This window comes from Schistocerca americana, chromosome 3 (assembly GCF_021461395.2).
Source record: "Schistocerca americana isolate TAMUIC-IGC-003095 chromosome 3, iqSchAmer2.1, whole genome shotgun sequence".
NCBI classification, from domain to species: domain Eukaryota; kingdom Metazoa; phylum Arthropoda; class Insecta; order Orthoptera; family Acrididae; genus Schistocerca; species Schistocerca americana.
Window position 1 is genome coordinate 901,160,341 of NC_060121.1, and position 22,022 is coordinate 901,182,362.

At 42.2% G+C, this 22,022-nt stretch overlaps 1 protein-coding gene across 1 annotated transcript in view; it reads left to right on the forward strand.

Moving 5' to 3' along the window:
* LOC124606485 (Kv channel-interacting protein 1-like) overlaps nt 1–22,022 on the forward strand; it is a 210,847-nt gene that overhangs the window by 108,235 nt on the left and 80,590 nt on the right. The window contains exon 3 of the mRNA XM_047138468.1: nt 11,407–11,545. Coding sequence (XP_046994424.1) covers nt 11,407–11,545 — 139 coding nt within the window. The remainder of the gene's footprint in view (nt 1–11,406; nt 11,546–22,022) is intronic.

The window sequence follows — 22,022 nt, forward strand, 5'->3', positions numbered from 1 at the left end:
GGATATAAATTTTACTAGCCTCTTTTATTAAGTTTAACGAGACAGATTAATCTTATGGCCACCCTGACGATTTGAACCGGTCATTGAATAAAATAAATTTGTGATCATAGTTTTGGTTTCCACGTATTCTTCAGTGCTTCCATTTGACTTTAATTTGGTGCTGGATGTTTTAAGTACCACAAGAGATTTTCCAGTGATCGCTGGTCAGTAAAAATTTTCTTTTAACTTTTCTGACATAGAGAATTCGTTCTGAATCGCCCTTATCGGACGTCTTCCTACACAGTCTTTCGATTCAGTGAAAAAAGAAAAACGTTAGTTCACGGTTATCTTATTTATCATAAACAGTCGTAGTTCCCAAACCACAGTCTATCGTGAACGAGATGAGGTTGTTCAAATGGCTCTGAGCACTATGGGACTTAACATCTGTGGTCATCAGTCCCCTAGAACTTAGAACTACTTAAACCTAACTAACTTAAGGACATCACACACATCCATGCCCGAGGCAGGATTCGAACCTGCGACCGTAGCAGTCCCGCGGTTGAGGTTGTTCATTTAATACTTTGTTTATGTTGTGGTCTTGTGATAGTCTTCACTCCAAAGACTGGTTTCATGCAATTCTCTACACTAGTATCTTGTGCATGCCGTTTCACGTCTACATCCATGTGGACATCCTTGCTTTTGTCGATTGTTGGTTCTTCTCCAAAATCGCTCCCCCCCCCCCCCCCCCTCCCATCTCACCATCTCACTTCCGTCCAATACCAAACTGAGACGCAATCTTGACTCAGAATGTGTGCTGTCAACCCATCCTTCCTTTTATACATGCATGTACCGTAAATTTAGGTCCTCTCCAAATCGTTTCGCTATCTCTTCGTTAGTTATACCATCTAACGATGTAACCTTCTGTATACTTCCGTAGCACCACATTTCAGAAGCATATATTCTCTTATGCCTGAGTGTTTATTTCACTTTTCCACTTCCACTTTTTGACATACCACGTTTTCCCGGTTGCGACATAACTGTTTTTGTTTCATAGTTTTTATAACATTTACACTTTTATTTTTCTCGTCAGACATCCTTTGTTATCAATTAGTCTCTCACTTGAGGAATTTTATCTCTGCTGCGACTTGTTTTCAGTTGTCTTAAAATAAATCAAAATATAGCGGTAGATCAAGTGTAAAATTCTCGTGGTGGATGTTGAACTAAGCGGACACAGAAGGGGGCGTGCTCATCCATTTTAATATATTTGCTTTTACAGGAGTTTCAAAATTTTCGGTGTGTACTTTGTTGATTAATAACTTATTACATGATTTTATTTTTTAAGTTACTGGAAATACGAAGAAATAAATTTCTCTGGAAAAGAACAAAAGGATACCTTCCGCTGGTCGCTGCAGGTTACGTAGGGTGAGCATACTAAAATTGGCCCGGAATTGGCAGTAGAATCGCTATCAGAGAAAATGCTGGAAACAATGATTTCGTTGCCTCAATCGGTTGCTGTCACATGTCTACTAATGCGCATTTCATGTATAATTTTTATAGAGCTCATCACTTTGTCATTACGATTGAGTAAGTGAGGTGGGCAGACGTGTTTAGTTGGATGCAACACAAAACAATGCTTACAATAAAACTGGTTGCGGTCATTTTCGTATTTTACACGGAGCATTATTCGTGAAAAATGTTTACGGGACTGTTTGTGCAATAGTTTCAGACTGGAAGTGTTTTGGAAAAACCTTCAACAAAGTCTGCAGTGAAAAACAAGATCGGAGAAATGGAGCGAAATAAATTCTAAAGCGACAAAAACCGTAACTATCTGAACAGAGTTCGAAAATCAGAAAGCATTGTTCGAATGAAGGAAAGCGTGGGACAAAGTCAAACGTAGTATCATCTCCGTTTATGTGTGCAAATGGGAACATCGCCGCGTCGGAACATCATCAAAAAGAATCTTTATCCCTAGGAATTTACTGTTGTACAAGATTTAAAGAGCCCAGGCGAACTTCCGCGTATTCGTTTCTGCCGTTGGTTTCTGAGTGAAATCGGACATTTTGAATACTTAGCTTTCTATTTGTCTAGCTGAGGCCTGGTTCAGCCAATAAGGAAACGTGATCTCGAACAACTTGTGCCATTATGCATCAGAAAATATTTATTCCATTCCAGGCCATTTTCACGAGGGCTATTAGGAAAGTAAGTTTAGATCGGTCGCGAAATGGAAACAAGTGTGAAAATAAAAATATTTTATTTGCTATAGTTATCCACATCTTACAGCTACTTCTCTACATAGTCGCCTCTCCGATTTAGACATTTGTCGTAGCGTTGCTCCAACTTTCCAATACATTCGTCATAGAATTCAACCGCCTGTGCTTTCCGCCAGTTCTCTACGCTCGTCTACACCCCGTTGTTGTGTCAAAACGTTGTCTTCATAGCCAGCAATGTTCATGTGAGCGGAGATGAAACTCAGGACGAGGCAGTTACGGTCTGTGTTGTGTGTGATCAAACACTTCCTGTCGAAAACGCTACAGGAGCATCATCATTGCCCCTGCAGAGTGCGACATACACTCCTGGAAATTGAAATAAGAACACCGTGAATTCATTGTCCCAGGAAGGGGAAACTTTATTGACACATTCTTGGGGTTAGATACATCACATGATCACACTGACAGAACCACAGGCACATAGACACAGGCAATAGAGCATGCACAATGTCGGCACTAGTACAGTGTATATCCACCTTTCGCAGCAATGCAGGCTGCTATTTTCCCATGGAAACGATCGTAGAGATGCTGGATGTAGTCCTGTAGAACGGCTTGCCATGCCATTTCCACCTGGCGCCTCAGTTGGACCAGCGTTCGTGCTGGACGTGCAGACCGCGTAGGACGACGCTTCATCCAGTCCCAAACATGCTCAATGGGGGACAGATCCGGAGATCTTGCTGGCCAGGGTAGTTGACGTACACCTTCTAGAGCACGTTGGGTGGCACGGGATACATGCGGACGTGCATTGTCCTGTTGGAACAGCAAGTTCCCTTGCCGGTCTAGGAATGGTAGAACGATGGGTTCGATGACGGTTTGGATGTACCGTGCACTATTCAGTGTCCCTCGACGATCACCAGTGGTGTACGGCCAGTGTAGGAGATTGCTCCCCACACCATGATGCCGGGTGTTGGCCCTGTGTGCCTCGGTCGTATGCAGTCCTGATTGTGGCGCTCACCTGCACGGTGCCAAACACGCATACGACCATCATTGGCACTAAGGTAGAAGCGACTCTCATCGCTGAAGACGACACGTCTCCATTCGTCCCTCCATTCACGCCTGTCGGACACCACTGGAGGCGGGCTGCACGATGTTGGGGCGTGAGCGGAAGACGGCCTAACGGTGTGCGGGACCGTAGCCCAGCTTCATGGAGACGGTTGCGAATGGTCCTCGCCGATACCCCAGGAGCAACAGTGTCCCTAATTTGCTGGGAAGTGGCGGTGCGGTCCCCTACGGCACTGCGTAGGATCCTACGGTCTTGGCGTGCATCCGTGCGTCGCTGCGGTCCGGTCGCAGGTCGACGGGCACGTGCACCTTCCGCCGACCACTGGCGAAAACATCGATGTACTGTGGAGACCTCACGCCCCACGTGTTGAGCAATTCGGCGGTACGTCCACCCGGCCTCCCGCATGCCCACTATACGCCCTCGCTCAAAGTCCGTCAACTGCACATACGGTTCACGTCCACGCTGTCGCGGCATGCTACCAGTGTTAAAGACTGCGATGGAGCTCCGTATGCCATGGCAAACTGGCTGACACTGACGGCGGCGGTGCACAAATGCTGCGCAGCTAGCGCCATTCGACGGCCAACACCGCGGTTCCTGGTGTGTCCACTGTGCCGTGCGTGTAATCATTGCTTGTACAGCCCTCTCGCAGTGTCCGGAGCAAGTATGGTGGGTCTGACACACCGGTGTCAATGTGTTCTTTTTTCCATTTCCAGGAGTGTAGATTTATCATGAAGAACTAAACGCACGACAGTTACGTTATGTGGGCTGCACAGCGAACAGGCGAAATCTCACACCAGGACCTCATACTTGGTGAGAGACACTATATTCTAGGCATCTTTACGTGCTCACTATACGCTCAGAATTGAAAAGATCGACGGGCGTGGTAGAAGCACTATACAATACATCTGAGCAGAACTCCATCGGATTTTCACAGTTTCCATTTTGCGACCAATCGGAACTTACTTTCTGTATAGCCCTCGTATTTTACCTGGCACGTAGAACTTGCATAAAAGGTTACATTACAGTCAAATACTTGCAGAAGGAGGTGCGTCTCACACCAAAGGACATTGCACTAGGTTATTAAGATAGGTAGTCATAGATGTAGTTTAGTAGAAATAAATTATTTTGAAACTAACATTTCCGGATTCTGCAGCCGTCCTAGCCCAATGGCAGAGGCATGGGATTAGCTCGATGGGCACTGCCACAAAAGTAGGTTTACTGGGTGATCAAAAAGTCAGTATAAATTTGAAAACTTAATAAACCACGGAATAATGTAGATAGAGAGGTAAAAATTGACAAACATGGTTGGAATGACATGCGGTTTTATTATAACCAAAAAAAAAAAACACTCCATATTGCTAGACGCGTGTAAGATCTCTTGCGCGCGCCGTTTGGTGATGATCGTGTGCTCAGCCGCCACATTTGTCATGCTTGGCTCCCAGGTCCCTAGACCTCAGTCCGTGGGGTTACCTGAAGTCGAAAGTGTATCGTGATCGACCGACATCTATCTCTAGTGATGCTGAAAGACAACATCCGACGACAATGCCTCACCGCCGGCCGCGGTGGTCTCGCGGTTCTAGGCGCGCAGTCCGGAACCGCGCGGCTGCTACGGTCGCAGGTTCGAATCCTGCCTCGGGCATGGATGTGTGTGGTGTCCTTAGGTTAGTTAGGTTTAAGTAGTTCTAAGTTCTAGGGGACTGATGACCACAGCTGTTAAGTCCCATAGTGCTCAGAGCCATTTGAACCATTTGAATGCCTCACCATAATTCGGAACATGCTTTACAGTGCTGTTCACAACATTATTCCTCGAATACAGCTATTATTGAGGAATGATGGTGGACATATTGAACATTTCCTGTAAAGAACATCATCTTTGGTGTCTTACTTTGTTATGCTAATTATTGCTATTCTGATCAGATGAAGCGCAATCTGTCGGACATTTTTTGAAGTTTGTATTTTCTTGGTTCCAATAAAACCCCACGTCATTCCAAGCATGGGTGTCAGTTTGTACCTCTCTATCTACATTATTCGGTGATTAATTCAGTTTTCAAATTTATACTGACTTTTTGATCACCCAGTATATTCGTTCTGGCACATCTGTAACTCTGCAGTACTGAAGTAGAGTGGAATAATAAGCATGACTTGTAGTTCCCGGTAGAGCAAATAACTTAGTCAGCTTGCTCCATAGAGTTAAGAAACACTACTGTGTATTATGCTGCATGTGACACTGTAGTAAATTGTAGGCCCCACTAATTAGTTAGGTGGTGGGTTTTGATGTGTGATGAACACTGTTATGAATAAAGGAATTTAAAAAAAGTTCTTCCATAAAAGTCTTAATAACATATAAATTTGTATTTGAATATAATAAATTTATCTTTTTCAGAAATTCTTTTCTTGCTTTTGCCACTGTGTATTTTGTATCTATATATTTTGGCCATCGTCACTTTATTTTGTAGCCATAATACCAGAAGTCGTCTATTTCTTTTAGTGTAGCATTTCCTAGCCCAGAATCTCCAGAATCACCTGATTTGACTCGTCTGCATTTTATTACCCTTTTCCACATCTTTTTTATGTCAATCTTATAGACCGATGAGCTCAGCAGTTTGGTCCCATAGAAACTTACCACTACTACCATCGTATAGCCTCCTTTATTTACACTTCTACATCTACATCCATACTCCGCAAACCACCTGACGGTGTGTGCCGGGGGGTACTTTGAGTACCTCTATCAGTTCTCCTTTCTATTCCAGTCTCGTATTGTTCGTGGAAAGAAAGGTTGTCGGTATGCATCTGTGTGGGCTCTAATCTCTCTGATTTTATCCACATGGTCTCTTCGCGAGATATACGTAGGAGGGAACAATATAGCGCTTGACTCCTCGGTGATGGTATGTTATCGAAACTTCAGCAAAAGCCCGTACCGACCTACTGAGCGTCTCTCCTGCAGAGTCTTCCACTGGAGTTTATCTATCATCTCCGTAACGCTTTCGCGATTACTAAATGATCCTGTAACGAAGCGCGCTGCTCTCCGTTAGATCTTCTCTACCTCTTCTATCAACCCTATCTGGTACGGATCCCACACTGGTGAGCAATATTCAAGCAGTGGGCGAACAAGTGGACCGTAACCTACTTCCTTTGTTTTCGGATTGCATTTCCTTAGGATTCTTCCAATGAATCTCAGTCTGGAATCTGCTTTACCGACGATCAACTTTATATGATCATTCCATTATAAATCACTCCTAATGCGTACTCCCAGATACTTTATTGAATTAACTGCTTCCAGTTGCTGACCTGCTATATTGTAGCTAAATGATAAAGGATCTTTCTTTCTATGTATTCGCAGCACATTACACTTGTCTACATTGAGATTCAATTATTCCCTGCACCATGCGTCAATTCGTTGCAGATCCTTCTGCATATCAGTACAATTTTCCATTGTTACAACCTCTCGATATACCACAGCATCATCCGCAAAAAGCCTCAATGAACTTCCGATGTTATCCACAAGGTCGTTTATGTATATTGTGAATAGCAACGGTCCTACGACACTCTCCTGCGGCACACCTGAAATCATTCTTACTTCGGAAGACTTCCCTCCATTGAGAATGACATGCTGCGTTCTGTTATCTAGCAACTCTTCAATCCAATCACACGATTGGTCTGATAGTCCATATGCTCTTACTTTGTTCATTAACCGACTGTAGGAAACTGTATCGAACGCCCTGCGGAAGTCAAGAAACACGGCATCTATCTGGGAACCCCTGTCTATGGCCCTCTGAGTCTCGTGGACGAATAGCGCAAGCTGGGTTTCACACGATCGTCTTTCTCGAAACCCATGCTGATTCCTACATAGTAGATTTCTAGTCTCGAGAAAAGTCATTATACTCGAACATAATACGTGTTCCAAAATTCTACAACTGATTGACGTTAGAGATATAAGTCTATAGTTCTGCACATCTGTTCGACGTCCCTTCTTTAAAACGGGGATGACCTGTGCCCTTTTCCAATCCTTTGGAACGCTACGCTCTTCTAGAGATCTACGGTACACCGCTGCAAGAAGGGGGGCAAGTTCCTTCGCGTACTCAGTGCAAAATCGAACTGGTATCCCATCAGGTCCAGCGGCCTTTCCTCTATTGAGCAATTTTATTTGTTTCTCTAACCCTCTGTCGTCTATTTCGGTATCTTCCACTTTGTCGTCTGTGCGACAATCTAGAGAAGGAACTGCAGAGCAGTCTTCTTCTGTGAAACAGCTTTGGAAAAAGACATTTAGTATTTCAGCCTTTAGTCTGTCATCCTCTGTTTCAGTACCATTTTCGTCACAGAGTGTTGTTTTGATCTACCTACCGCTTTGACATATGACCAAAATTTCTTAGGATTTTCTGCCAAGTCAGTACATAGAACTTTACTTTCAAATTCATTAAACGCGTCTCGCATAGCCCTCCTCACACTACATTTCGCTTCGCGTAATTTTTGTTTGTCTACAAGGCTTTGGCTATGTTTATGTTTGCTGTGAAGTTCCCTTTGCTTCCGTAGCAGTTTTCTAACTCGGTTGTTGTACCACGGTGGCTCTTTTCCATCTTTTACGATCTTGCTTGGCACATACTCATCTAACGCATGTTGTACGACGGTTTTGAACTTTGTCCACTGATCCTCAACACTATCTGTACTTGAGACCAAACTTTTGTGTTGAGCCGTCAGGTACTCTGAAATCTGCTTTTTGTCACTTTTGCTAAACAGAAAAATCTTGCTACCTTTCTTAATATTTCTATTTACGGCTGAAATTATCGATGCAGTAACCGCTTTATGATCGCTGATTCCCTGTTCTGCGTTAACTGTTTCAAATAGTTCGGGTCTGTTTGTCACCAGAAGGTTCAAATGGTTCAAATTGCTCTGAGCACTATGGAACTTAACTACTGAGGTCATCAGTCCCCTAGAACTACTTAAACGTAATTAACCTAAGGACAGCACACACATCCATGCACGAGGCAGGATTCGAACCTGCGACCGTAGCGGTCGCGCGGTTCCAGACTGTAGCGCCTAGAGCCGCTCGGCCAACCAGACCGGCTCACCAGAAGGTCTAATATGTTATCGCCACGAGTCGGTTCTCTGTTTAACTGCTCATGGTAGTTTTCAGATAAAGCATTTTAAAAAATGTCACTGGATTCTTTTTCCCTGCCACCCGGTATGAACGTTTGAGTCTCCCAGTCTACATCCGGAAGATTAAAATCTCCACCCAAAACTATAACATGGTGGGGAAATCTACTCGAAATATTTTCCAAATTGAAACTTCCTGGCAGATTAAAACTGTGTGCCCGACCGAGACTCGAACTCGGGACCTTTACCTTTCGCGGGCAAGTGCTCTACCATCTGAGCTACCGAAGCACGACTCACGCCCGGTACTCACAGCTTTACTTCTGCCAGGATCTCGTCTCCTACCTTCCAAACTTTACAGAAGCTCTCCTGCGAACCTTGCAGAAGCAGCACTCCTGAAAGAAAGGATACTGCGGAGACATGGCTTAGTCACAGCCTGGGGGATGTTTCCAGAATGAGATTTTCACTCTGCAGCTGAGTGTGCGCTGATATGAAACGTCCTGGCAGATAAAAACTGTGTGCCAGACTAAGACTCAAACTCGGGACCTTTACCTTTCGCGGGCAAGTGCTCTGCCCTGCGCTTTCAGTAATATTCTGTCTAACATAATAGAACTATGCACACAGTTTTAATCTTGCAGGAAGTTTCATATCAGCGCACACTCCGCTGCAGAGTGAAAAACTCATTATGGATTTTCCGAATTGTCCTTCAGGTGCTCAGCCACAACAGCTGCTGAGCCAGGGGGCCTATAGAGACATCCAATTACCATGTCTGAGTGTTGGATTTCCTAACCTACATTCTCCAACGTCACCTGATTTTGCTCGACTACGTTTCATTACCGTTGTCTCACATTTGTTGATCTTCATCTTATGACCGCCTTTATTTAGACTTCTGTCCGTAGCTGTTATAACTGTGTTCCGCTCAGCTTTTGTAGCGACGCCTGTGTCCGCGACACTTACTCGCAGTGCACGTGCAGGAGAACATGCTGGTTCCCTAGACAGAATTCCGGTTTCGGGAAGCACCAGTCGCTCACGCAGCACGTCGAAAATGTAATTCTTTCTGTAAAGACACTATGTATGCTGTATTTCACTTGAAGCTTTCATTAAATACGATACTGTGACTGTAGAATGCATTATTTTAAAAATTTGCCTCCTAAAAGTAGATACATTTGTTCTGTGGTAGGAAAGTGGTAACTTCAACAAATAGAACATGACCTAGAGGTGAGGAAGATATATATTTTGAGTGAAAATATTGTCCTAACATTTACAACCCACTACGACACATCACCAAAAACAAAATTTTCGAAGAACTTATACACACATAATTATGTGTTCGTTTTATTGAAAAGTATTTTGTTTCATTTCAGGCTAATCGATTGGTTGTGCAGTCTTTGAGCGAGTGTCATCTTAATTACAATGACCGGGCGGCCCGCGTGGTACGGTGGTATAACAAGGCCTTTCGGTCCACGGAGGTTCGTAAAAAACTGTTGTACTTATTTGGCGATACAAATATCGGCAAGTCAACATTGATTGAAAAGGTTTTGTCTAGAAAGCAGCATGTGTATTTGCCTTTTTGTTTCGAATTCGGATTTGGTGGGTATGATGCACGTGTTCATAATGTTATTGTTTTTGAAGAATTTGAGTGGTCCAGGTGGCGGAAATATGCCTCTATATTGAAGCGTATTGTGGAAGGGCGACCAGTTACTGTTAATGTTAAAAATAAACCTGGAATGGTTATTAAACACCGTGGCTTGGTAATATTTGTATCGAATGAGTTTAGTATTGGAGATGAAGCTCTAATTTCACGTTTGGAGGTCGTACATGCAGGAAATTGTCTGTATATCGTCGGATGAGGATGTACCGGAAGTTTCGCGCTGCACGCCCGAGGCGTTGGATACGCCGAGGGAAGAATCTGACTAGGCCTATATTTGGTCGTATGTGTAGATGGCGTACGGAATTCACACAGACCGATGGTGTTAGGTTTGAATATGGTAAAATGGCCGCCGTTGAAAAACATGACGAGACGGCAAAGAATTTTGCAAGGCTTCAGCATTATGACATAACAGATGAATTTAAGTTTTTTTGGTAATAAGTGTGCCTCTGTAATTATTAATAAGGTGGTAACGTATGTTCATAGAATTAATGTTAGGACTGAGCGACCAACTTTGGATGATAAAGCTAATAAGAATATATTTGAAGATCAGGGACCACTAGAGAAAGTGCGTATAGCTTGTACTAATAAAATGGTTGCATTTGACCTTAATCCGCAACGTTCTACAGATGTTACATGGCGTAGATATACTAGGAAGAATAGATTTAAGTTTGTAACATATTCTAAACCCGAAACCAGTGCAGATATATCTAAAGTTAAATCCTGGACAGATCTAGAGAAAGAATGTAAAGTTAAGAATCGCCTGTTTCAAGGTACTAATCCATTTTATATTGGACTTCAAATAGCTGGAGACGAACCTGAGAAGTCAGACAATGTTCAGAGCGAAGTTAAATATGTAACCTATGTTGTAAGAAATAGAGTGTATATGACATTTTTTAAGAGGAAAGGTACTGTTACTTTCTGAATAAATGTTATTGTTTACAGCTAACGTCTGCGTTGGAGTTTTTTTATGCCAACTGGGACCTTATCCGAAATTATCCGGACGACCTACGCCTGGCTTCCCTTGTTCCCAACAGTCAACAGATGATTGATGAATTAGCTATAACATTCTATGGCAACAGGATTAATTATTCAGCAGCTGTTATTGTTTTAGAAGAATTGTGGTATTATAAGCCTAATTTGGACGATTTAATTCGTCAATTTAGGGAAGCATACAGAGATTATGTATTTATGCCGAATGGTATAAGGTGTGCTAATAGGTATTTTTATTTTAGGCAAGGTCGTTATAGGCCAGTGTGGTACAATTATTAGAACCTCAGTAAATTAACCTCACAAGTCATACCTCAGACGCACAGCCGAAGGCCATCCTAGAAAATGGCCTCACGGGTAGTGAGGTCTTCTGATCAGTCCGCCGCCACTGCCGCTGCCTTATGAGCGCCGTGTGCGCCCCTGTGTTCCAGACTCCAGCCAGTACGCGCACTACGTGTTCGCCGCGCTGGACCGCAGTCACACGGGGACCGTCACCTTCGGCGACCTCATGCTGGGTCTGTCCGTCGTCATGAAGGGCACGCTGCACGAGCGCCTCAGATGGGTCTTCTCGTAAGTAGCCCGCCACTGCACTCACCTGTCCACAGACCGCCTTGCACAGCATTCTAGGCTGTACCATGACTGATACACTACTGGCCATTAAAATTGCTACTCCAAGAAGAATTTCAGATGATAAACGGGTATTCATTGGACAAATATCTTATACTACAACTGACATCTCATTACATTTTCACGCAATTTGGGTGCATAGTTCCTGAGAAATCAGTATCCAGAACAACCACCTCTGGCCGTAATAACGGCCTTCATACGCCTGGGCATTCAGTCAAACAGAGTTTGGATGGCGTGTACAGGTACAGCTGCCCATGCAGCTTCAACACGACACCACAGTTCATCGAGAGTAGTGACTGGCATATTGTGACGAGCCAGTTGCTCGGCCACCATGCACCAGGCGATTTCAGTTGGTGAGAGATCTGGAGAATGTGCTGGCCAGAGCAGCATTCGAACATTTTCTGTATCCAGAAAGGCCTTGAAACATGCGGTCGTGCATTATCCTGCTGAAATGTAGATTTCGCAGGGATCCAACGAAGGGTAGAGCCACGGGTCGTAACTCATCTGAAATGTAACATCTACTGTTCAAAGTGCCGTCAATGCGAGCAAGAGCTGAGCGAGACGTGTAACCAATGGCACCCCATATCATCACGCCGGGTGATACGCCAGCATGGCGATGACGAATACACGCTTCTAATGTTGGTTCACCGCGATGTCGACAAACACGGCTGCGACGATCATGATACTGTAAACAGAACCTGGATTCATGCGAAAAAATGACGTTTTGCCATTCGTGCACCCAGGTTCGTCGTTGAGTCTGTGAGGCGCTCCTGTCTGTGATGCAGCGTCAAAGGTAACCCCAACCATGGTCTCTGAGCTGATAGTCCATGCTGCTGCAGACGTCATCGAGCTGTTCGTACAGATAGTTGTTATCTTGCAAACGCCCCCTACCTGTTGACTCAGGGATCGAGACGTGGCTGCACGATCCGATACAACCATGCGGATAAGGTGCTTGTCATCTCGACTGCTAGTGATACGAGGCCGTTGGGATCTAGCACGGCGTTCCGTATTACCCTCTTGAACCCACCGATTCCATATTCTGCTAACAGTCATTGGATCTCGACGAACGCGAGCAGCAATGTCGCGATACGATGAACCTCAGTCGCGATAGGCTATAATCCGACCTTTATCAAAGTCGGAAACGTGATGGTACGCATCTCTCCTTACACGAGGCAACAACGTTTCACCAGGGAACGCCGGTCAACTGCTGTTTGTGTATGAGAAATCGGTTGGAAACTTTCCTCATGTCAGAACGTTGTAGGTGTCGCCACCGGCACTAACCTCGTGTGAATGCTCTGAAAAGTTAATCATTTGCATGTCACAGCATCTTCTTCCTGTCGGTTAAATTTCGCATCTGTAGCACGTCATCTTCGTGATGTAGCAATTTTAATGGCCAGTAGTGTAGCTGCAAGTGACGCGAAATGTAATTGAAAATTTGTTGTTACGAACCGCCCCTGAGTTCAGTGCGAAATTCACTGGTGTGCGACTCTTAACAACGATAATAACTTTCACATGATGTGTCACTGACAGGTAATACAGCTCGACGAAGCTTCGACCGTGTATAGAATGAACTGCTATAGTAGAGTACAGAAGGTAACTGAAATAAATTCGCATTGAGACGAACAGAAACGACGCTTCATTTAAAGAAGTCACCCAGATTCATTATGGTCCCTTGGATATTATAAAGGCGGGACAGAGTTCTTAACAGGGCGTGTGATCACCTCTGATGGTAATGCTTGTTCTGTAACGCGCTCCCATGCAGAACAGTCCATTCGCCGAATATCCTCTCGTTCCAAGAGCTCTCCACTTGCACTGCTCGATGCGATCGCGCATTGTCATCTGCGACGAATGAACTCAGTGCCCAATGCGCCACGGAGAGGGCGCACATTTCGGGTTTTAACAAATTTAAAATTTTCCTTTTGCATTACTGTCGAAGAAAAAAGTGACTGGATTCAGATTTTAACAGCTTAAAACTAGATGAGCAACCTTTTGACTGTCCAAGTGAACAGTGGTTCAAATGGCTCTGAGCGCTATGGGACTTAATATCTATGGTCATCAGTCCCCTAGAACTTAGAAATACTTAAACCTAACTAACCTAAGGACATCACACAACACCCAGTTCCAAGTGAACAGTGGACGGCCTCAAATTTATAACAACTCAAAATTACGTAAAAGTATAACTGCACCGAAGGTAAAGCTGCAAAAAATAAATTAAGAGTATTAAACAATCAGAATACTAATCCATGGAGAGAAGCAGCCTTTATTATTCAAACAAATGAAAGAACCACAGAAATAGTGGTAAAATTGTAAGAATTTTACACTTGGGGAGACACCTAACTTCTTGTTTGCTCGGGACAACAAGGCAGCATTTAAGTACTAAATTACAGAACACGCACAGCCCGAGATTCCTAAAATGATGGCTGACCCTTCTAATATATTTGCTACCTGCGGTCAGTCAACAAATTGCTAGTCTAAACTGGCCGCTAGCAATGAACGCCGTTTGTGATTCCAAAACGAAACCCAGTGCTGAGATAGAAGAAAACGAAACAACAGAACAACGTTTATGAAGCCTCTTAATAAAAAATATATCGCCAGGCACACCGCCGGCCGGTGTGGCAGAGCGATTCTAGGCGCTTCAGTCTGGAACCGCGCGACCGCTACGATCGCAGGTTCGAATTTTGCCTCGGGCATGGATGTGTGTGATATCCTTACGTTATTTAGATTTAAATAGTTCTGAGTTCTAGGGGACTGATGACCGCAGATGTTAAGTCCCATGGTGCTCAGAGCCTTTTGAACCATTTGAGCCAGGCACACCGGTAGTACAGACAAAAGACTATTAGTTAACATATAATAATGGAATGCAGTAGAATTAAGTTGGGTGATGCTGAGGGAATTAGATTAGGAAATGAGACACTTAAAGTAGTAAAGGAGTTTTGCTATTTGGGGAGCACAATACCTGATGATGGTCGAAGTAGAGAGGATATAAAATGTAGACTGCCAATGGCAAGAAAAGCGTTTCTGCAGAAGAGAAATTTGTTAACATCGAGTATAGATTTAAGTGTCAGGAAGTCGTTTCTGAAAGTATTTGTATGGAGTGTAGCCATGTAAGGAAATGAAACATGGACGATAAATAGTTTGGACCAGAAGAGAATAGAAGCTTTCGAAACGTGGTGCTACAGAATAATGCTGAAGATTAGATGGGTAGATCACATAACTAATGAGGACGTATTGAACATAACTGGGGAGAAGAGGAATTTGTGGCACAACTTGACTAGGAGAAGGGATCGGTTGGTAGGACATGTTCTGAGACATCAAGGGATCACCAGTTAAGTACTGGAGGGCAGCGTGGAGGGTAAAAATCGTAGAGGGAGACCAAGAGATGAATACACTAAGCTGATTCAGAAGAACGTAGTTGGCAGTAGGCACTGGGAGATGAAGCAGTTGCACAGGATTGAGTAGCATAGAGAGCTGCATCAAGACCAGTCTCAGGACTGAAGACCACAACAACAGCGACAATAATAAAGAGGAGATAAGATACTGTACATCGAGGCTCGAACCTCGTAACAGCTAAAAAAGCACACGTTATGCATCATACAATAAACAGCGCCACAAGTAAAAGCCGAAGCAATTGCGAACCATGGACTGAGAGATTGCCCACATATAATCCGCCGACTTCCCAATACGAAAACCTTGGCTTTCCAGCTAGGCAAGAGTAAATCACTGGCGAGGCGAAGGCGGAATCCAATCACCTTCCAAAGCGTGGCAACGCTCAAGAAGGCGCTACGGCAGGACCACGACGAACCCGGACACATCACACTACGGACAAGGAAATGACAAATCCAGTTGCCCCGCTATACGCAGAAGAGCTCCGTGTCGCTACTTGCTTCGTGTCCACGTTCTCACTAACCGCCTGTACTCGCCAAAACACTCCTGCCAACCTCATGCGCCACCAAGCCGATTCGAACAAACGGAAACCAAAAAGCGCGATTCCTATCGAAAACAGAATCGATGAGAGCAACTACGGCCCAGAAACGAGGAAGTTGAAGAGTTCAGACAAGAATTGAATGGTATCTTTTGAAACATGCCGCTACAGAAGGATACTGATAATTAAATACTGATAGATTGGATAACTAATAAAGAGGCACTGTATACAGTTGGGTAGAAGAGAGATTAATAGCACAATTTCATCAGATAAAGGGACCCATATACAGCTACATCCTGAGGCATGTTAGTTGGTAATGGAGGGAAGAGTGGGGCAAAACCTTCACAGCTTAACAGGCTTGCACAGTGTAGATTAGCATTGAGAGCTGCATCGGTCCTGTCTTCAGACTGAAGACCACGGCAACATCAAGCGTATAGTCATTTCATTATGGAAATCATACGATTGTCTGAAGATTGAGTTACGTAACCCTGAAATCGATAACATATCGTACATATAAATACCTAAAATAAAGGCAGCTGATTGTGACGTATAAAAAATTTATTGTTAACAAATACAAGTTAAAGCTCAGGTAAAAAATATCATATTCTACTTTTGTTGGATGCTAGTATGTGTTAGTTGGCCGATACAAACGTGTCACAAAAGTTTTTGTGATGTCGACGAGTTCGGAAGAGGATGGAAAGACCGACGAGCGGAATAGGATAAGGCATAAAGCAGCTCATAATATCAAACGTTAGTAAACAAATAAAACTAGGCAGCCATGTAGACAAGTGGTTTGTTTGGCCTTCGAGAGGAATCTTATGTAAGGTGCGATCGAAAACTTCCCGTCTGAGGGTGTTGCTGCAGCGTATATGCAACCAGCGTGACTCCGATGCCGGTACGTAGGCATCGACACGTAAGCATGGGGTTACCGTGGTCATCGAATGGAAACTTTTGATCGCCCTTTATAGTTTAAATTAGTTTTTTTCTGAATAAATGAAGCAGAAAAACTAGAAATATTGTGTAATTTCAATAATAGCAAATCGCTTATTGAGTAAAAGCTGTAATTTCCGGAGTTAATTACGTTACTCCACGTTGAATAAAGGGAACCTCATCCTGACTAAGACATACCTAAAAGCAACTATAATAGTTACGTATACAGAGTTTGAGTTGGTGAGGATACACGTGTTTATACCTAAGCATTTTTCCCTGAGCGTGCTCTTACAGAAAATGAAACTGAATACATACAGAAGAGCTTGAACCGTTTTGTAAGGAGTTGATGACTGAGATATTTAACGGAAACCAATATCTTCATATGAAGTATTCTTGGTTTAGTTACCTAGTTTCTTGTTTGTGTTTAGGTGATTGACCAGGTTTTAAAAAAAATGGGTCAAATGGTTCTGAGCACTATGGGACTTAACATCTGTGGTCATCAGTCCCCTAAAACTTAGAACTACTTAAACCTAACTAACCTAAGGACATCACACACATCCATGCCCGAGGCAGGATTCGAACCTGCGACCGTAGCAGTTGCGCGGTTCCGGACTGAGCGCCTGAACCGCTAGACCACCGCGGCCGGCACCAGGTTTTATCAGAGGAGAAGTGAGAGTATAACATGTTTTTCTGTTTGCGTTTGGTACTTAGAAATAACAAGCGGTCCATTACTTTCCGTTGTAGATTAATACCCAATTCTTTTTTTTTTTTTTTTCTTTCGAATAACCCATTTGGAGGGTACGATGAATCAACTTCGGCTACTCTTCATTGTATTAGATTTCTTCAGTTTCCAAATTTCCTTCATCCTTTTAGAGTGTTGTTTCCTTTCTACTTGAGTCCACTTTCATCTAGTTATTTTCTTTCTCTCCTGAAATTCTGTCTTTTGAACTGCCTTTCTGAAATGTGTTCCGTTTTCTATTGTGTCTATTGTAACTCCAGCATTTTCAATGTCCTTTTCAGTCTCTATGAACCATGCTGGCTTGGATTTGTAGCTATTGAGTAATGTGAATATCCGCTTGGTTAGTCTATTGTTATCCATTCTGAATATATGTCCAAAAAACTGTAGTCTCCTCTTCCTCATTACATCAGTTAGTTTCTCCGTTTTCAGATATAGCTCTCTATTTGGTCTTAACCTGTATTCAGCATTATCGTTTCTTTTAGCTCCCAGTATTTTCCTTAAAATTCTTCTTTCGACCTTCTCTAGTTTCTCAAGATCTCCATTTCTTGTTAGTTTAAGTGTTTCTGCCGCATAGAGAGCTTCACGTCTGGCCACTGTTTGGTAGTGTCTTAATTTCGTGTTCCACGACAAGGATTTTTTATTATAAACGTTTTTGGTCATATGAAACGCTCTTTCCATTTTGTGCACTCTAGTTTCTACAGCTATCTTTTCTTTGGCATTGTACGTAATCCACTCTCCTAGGTATTTAATGGAATCTGTTTTGTGTATTGTGTTGCTGTCAACTGCAATATTTTGAGGAGCATCACAGATGTTTGTCATAAACTTTGTTTTTTCATAGGATATTTGTAGCCCTACTTTGGCTGCTTGTTTTTGTAGTTCTCTTATTTGTTCTTGGGCATTGTCTAGTGAATCTGTAATCAATGCCATGTCATCTGCGAAGGCTAAACAGTCGACAGTGATCTTGTTTGGATTTCTCCCTATTTGAATCCCTTTAGTATTGATGGCCTTCCTCCATTCTCGAACTACCTTCTCCAAGACACAATTGAAAAGCAGAGGTGTCAGACCATCTCCCTGTCGAACACCTGACTTTATTTCAAACGATTTTGAGAGCTCTCCCCTAAATTTAACTTTCGATTTTGTATTTGTCAAAGTACCTTTAATTATTGCAGTTGTTTTAGCATCGAGTCCCAATTGTTTTAAGATATCAAGCAGTGTATTTCTGTCAATTGAGTCATAGGCTTTTTTAAAATCCACAAAAGTAATTACGTATTTTAAGTTCCTGATTTTCCTCATTTCTATTATGTTCTTTAAATTTAGTATTTGTTCTGCACATGACCTTCCCTTCCTAAATCCAGCCTGATACTCTCCTAGCTGTTTGTCAAGTATCTCTTCTGCTCTTTTTGAAAGCGCCTCAGACAAGATCTTATAGGTCACTGGTAAGAGGGAGATTCCCCTATAATTGCTAGGATCTGTTTTCTTCCCTTTCTTATGTAGTGGATGTATTAATGCAGATGTCCAGTCTGGTGGTAATCTGTGTGTTGTCCAGATTTCTTTTAGTATTTCTGATAGACACTGTATCGTGTTGTCACTAGAGTACTTCCATAGTTCAGCAACTATATTATCCTCTCCAGGGGCTTTATTATTTTTAAGCTCTTTTATGATTTCTTTTATTTCTTCTGTGGTTGGCGGCTTGGAGTCTGGTGGTGTTGGGTTTACAATATTGAAATTAAATTTTTCTTTCGGTGGATAACAGTTATGTAGTTTTTCAAAATATTCAGCAAGTATTCTACAGTTCTCTATGCTATTGTATGCAGTTTTCTGCGTTTTTGGGTCCGTGAAAAATAGACTAGGAGGAGAGTATTTCTTTAAGTTACTTTTGAAGGTTTTGTAAAAGTCCCTAGCATTGTTCTGTTTGAAGTTGGAGTCTATTGATGCTAGTTGGTCTTTTATGTATTGAACTTGGATCTTTTTAAGGCCTTTTGAGGCTTGCTTCCGGGCTTCTTTCGGGGAGTTCCTATTTTTATCATTTTTGTTGGCATTCCAAACGTTCCAAGCTCGTTGTCTTGTTAGGATTAGTTTGTCACACTCATCATTCCACCAGGCATGTTTCCAGTTTTTGGTAAGGAGAATGGTTTCTTCTGCTGTCTGCACTATATCTTTTTGAAGTTGTTCCCATGTTTTAGGTGTTTTCTTTTCCAAAAGTGTCCTGAAATTGTGTTCCTTGGTTAATTTCTGAGTGTCAAACTTTTAAGGTTGATATTCGCTCTTTCTTTTATATATTGGTCTAATTGTGAATTTAACGACAGATAGATAGTGATCAGAATCTAAACTTGCACTCTTAGCAAGAGTCTGGTGGTGTTGGGTTTACAATATTGAAATTAAATTTTTCTTTCGGTGGATAACAGTTATGTAGTTTTTCAAAATATTCAGCAAGTATTCTACAGTTCTCTATGCTATTGTATGCAGTTTTCTGCGTTTTTGGGTCCGTGAAAAATAGACTACATACATTGAGTATCTCTGATGTAGACAGTCTGCTTATAGCAACATCGTCAAGTTGTTTCTCCCCACGGACTGGATTCGGGGATACCCATGTAGTTTGTTTTCTAGGGAGTTTTTTGAAATATGTAGACTTTAGAACTATGTCTTGTTCTCTGCATAAACTAATAAGTCTTTCTCCATTTGCATTAGTTCTTTTATGTGCAGGGAATTTGCCTACTATGGATTGGTGATGACGTTCTTTGCCGATTTGAGCATTAAAGTCTCCCAACAATATTATCGTGTTTTTGGATGAAATCTGGTCTAAGGTGTTTGACAGTTCCTGCCAAAAAATTTCTTGTGTTCTGTTTTTCTCATTTGTTGGTGCATGTGAGTTTACAATGGTATACAGTTTGTTTACTGATTTGAAGGTTAATGTTGAAAGCCTTTCATTGACAGATTTAAATTCTACTATCGAGTTTAGTATATTTTGGTTTACAATGAATCCTGTTCCAAATTGGGGTACATTCTTCATAACTCTTTTTCCTGGATTCCCTTTGAAGATTCTGAATCCCTCTGAATCAAATGAATGTTCATCAGTATACCTTGTTTCTTGGAGTGCAGATATTTTATTTGCTATATAATTACAGATACTGGAGGGCGTGCTGAAAAGTAATGTCGCCAGATTTACTATCTGAAAACTCTTAAAGCTTTCTAAATAAAGAAACGTTATTAACATTATTCTTCATGTCTGCATATTTGCAACCTCCAACAGCTTGAAGGCTCCGAGTTGTAGCGTGTAAAATGGAGAAGTGTAACTATGTCGCTGCGTGAAGAAAGTGTTCTGTAATCGAGTTTCGAATTCGAAGAGTTCGTTCACACGTGGAACCTCCACTCCTTCAGCAAGACATTGCCACGCCACACGCAATATCTGCGACATCTGCAACAATACAACGCCTTCCGTTCACTGTCATCGACCATCCTCCATACAGCCCAGACATCGCCACATCAGATTTTCATGTGTTCCCACAACTTAAAGAAGACCGTCTAGGACTTCACTTTGATAGTGTTGGAGCCGCGCTGAGGTTTGAGGCGTCATGTCCCGGTTTGAGCGGCCGCTCCCGCCGGAGGTTCGACTCCTCCCTCGGGCATGGGTGTGTGTGTGTGTGTGTGTGTGTGTGTTGCTCTTAGCATAAGTTAATTTAAGTTAGTTTAACTAGTGTGTAAGTCTAGGGACCAATGACCTCAGCAGTTTGATCCCTTAGGAATTCACACATATTTGAACATTTTGATAGTGTTGGAGCGAAGTTGCAGTTCCTTCAACAAAGTCAGTCACTGTGTATTGACAAACTGGTCTCTCTTTGGGAGAAACGAGTTTGTCGCCAGGATGACTATGTTGAAAAATAAATATGTAGACGTGAAGAATAAAGATATAGAATGTTAACAATTAGTTTTATTTATAAATCTTTAAGAGTTTTCATATGAAAAATTCGAAGGCACTATTTTTCAGCACGTCCTCGTACTACTTACCCTTTGAAGTTTTACAGTTCAGTAATTGTTGCCCTAGCTTATCATAAACATTAACTTACATCGTTGTCTTGTCTTAACGTTCATATACATTGATAAAATATTTGTGGGTGATCTGTATATTGTAGCGTTCGCCGTTTTATTCAGTGGTTTGGTATTTAACTAATTTGTAAATGAAAATTATAATCTTATTTTATTACACTAAGTATTACTAAATAAATTTTCTCCCAGCTAAAGAATTGGTCAAGTTGCTAAAGAACTCCAAGTTAACGTTGTGCTAAAGTGTTGTCTGTAAGTTTTGTAAGTGTCACTAAATCACAGTTCATACAACAGATTCTATACAACTATTGATTATGATGGAAACAGTTATCTTCAGCAAAATGATCATTAAAACCACCGAATATGAGCCGCGCACAACACTGACGTATGTTACCTGAAACAATATTCTTCGCAACTCGTGCGTAATTAATTTCGGCTCCATACATCAGCTAGAAAAGTTTGTTATAAGGATCGTGCTATGAGCACTGCTTTTAAAGAACCAATCTGATTCGAATCATTTTCATTCAAATGAGTTCGGGACCACCGGTGCACATTTATTTTTACACATTTGTATTACGATCGGCATTTATGTCTGCAGAGTTGCGTAATTTGAATTTGCCGCTGAGATAATTGCTAAGATGGCGGCAGACAATTGATAGAGACTTTCTATTGTTAGACCAAATAAGTAACTTTTTCAACATGCTTATTAAACTCTATAAACTCTACTTTCGTATTGTGCACTGTTTAGACTTCATCAAGCAAACATTTGATTTGTTTCTAAGGAAAAC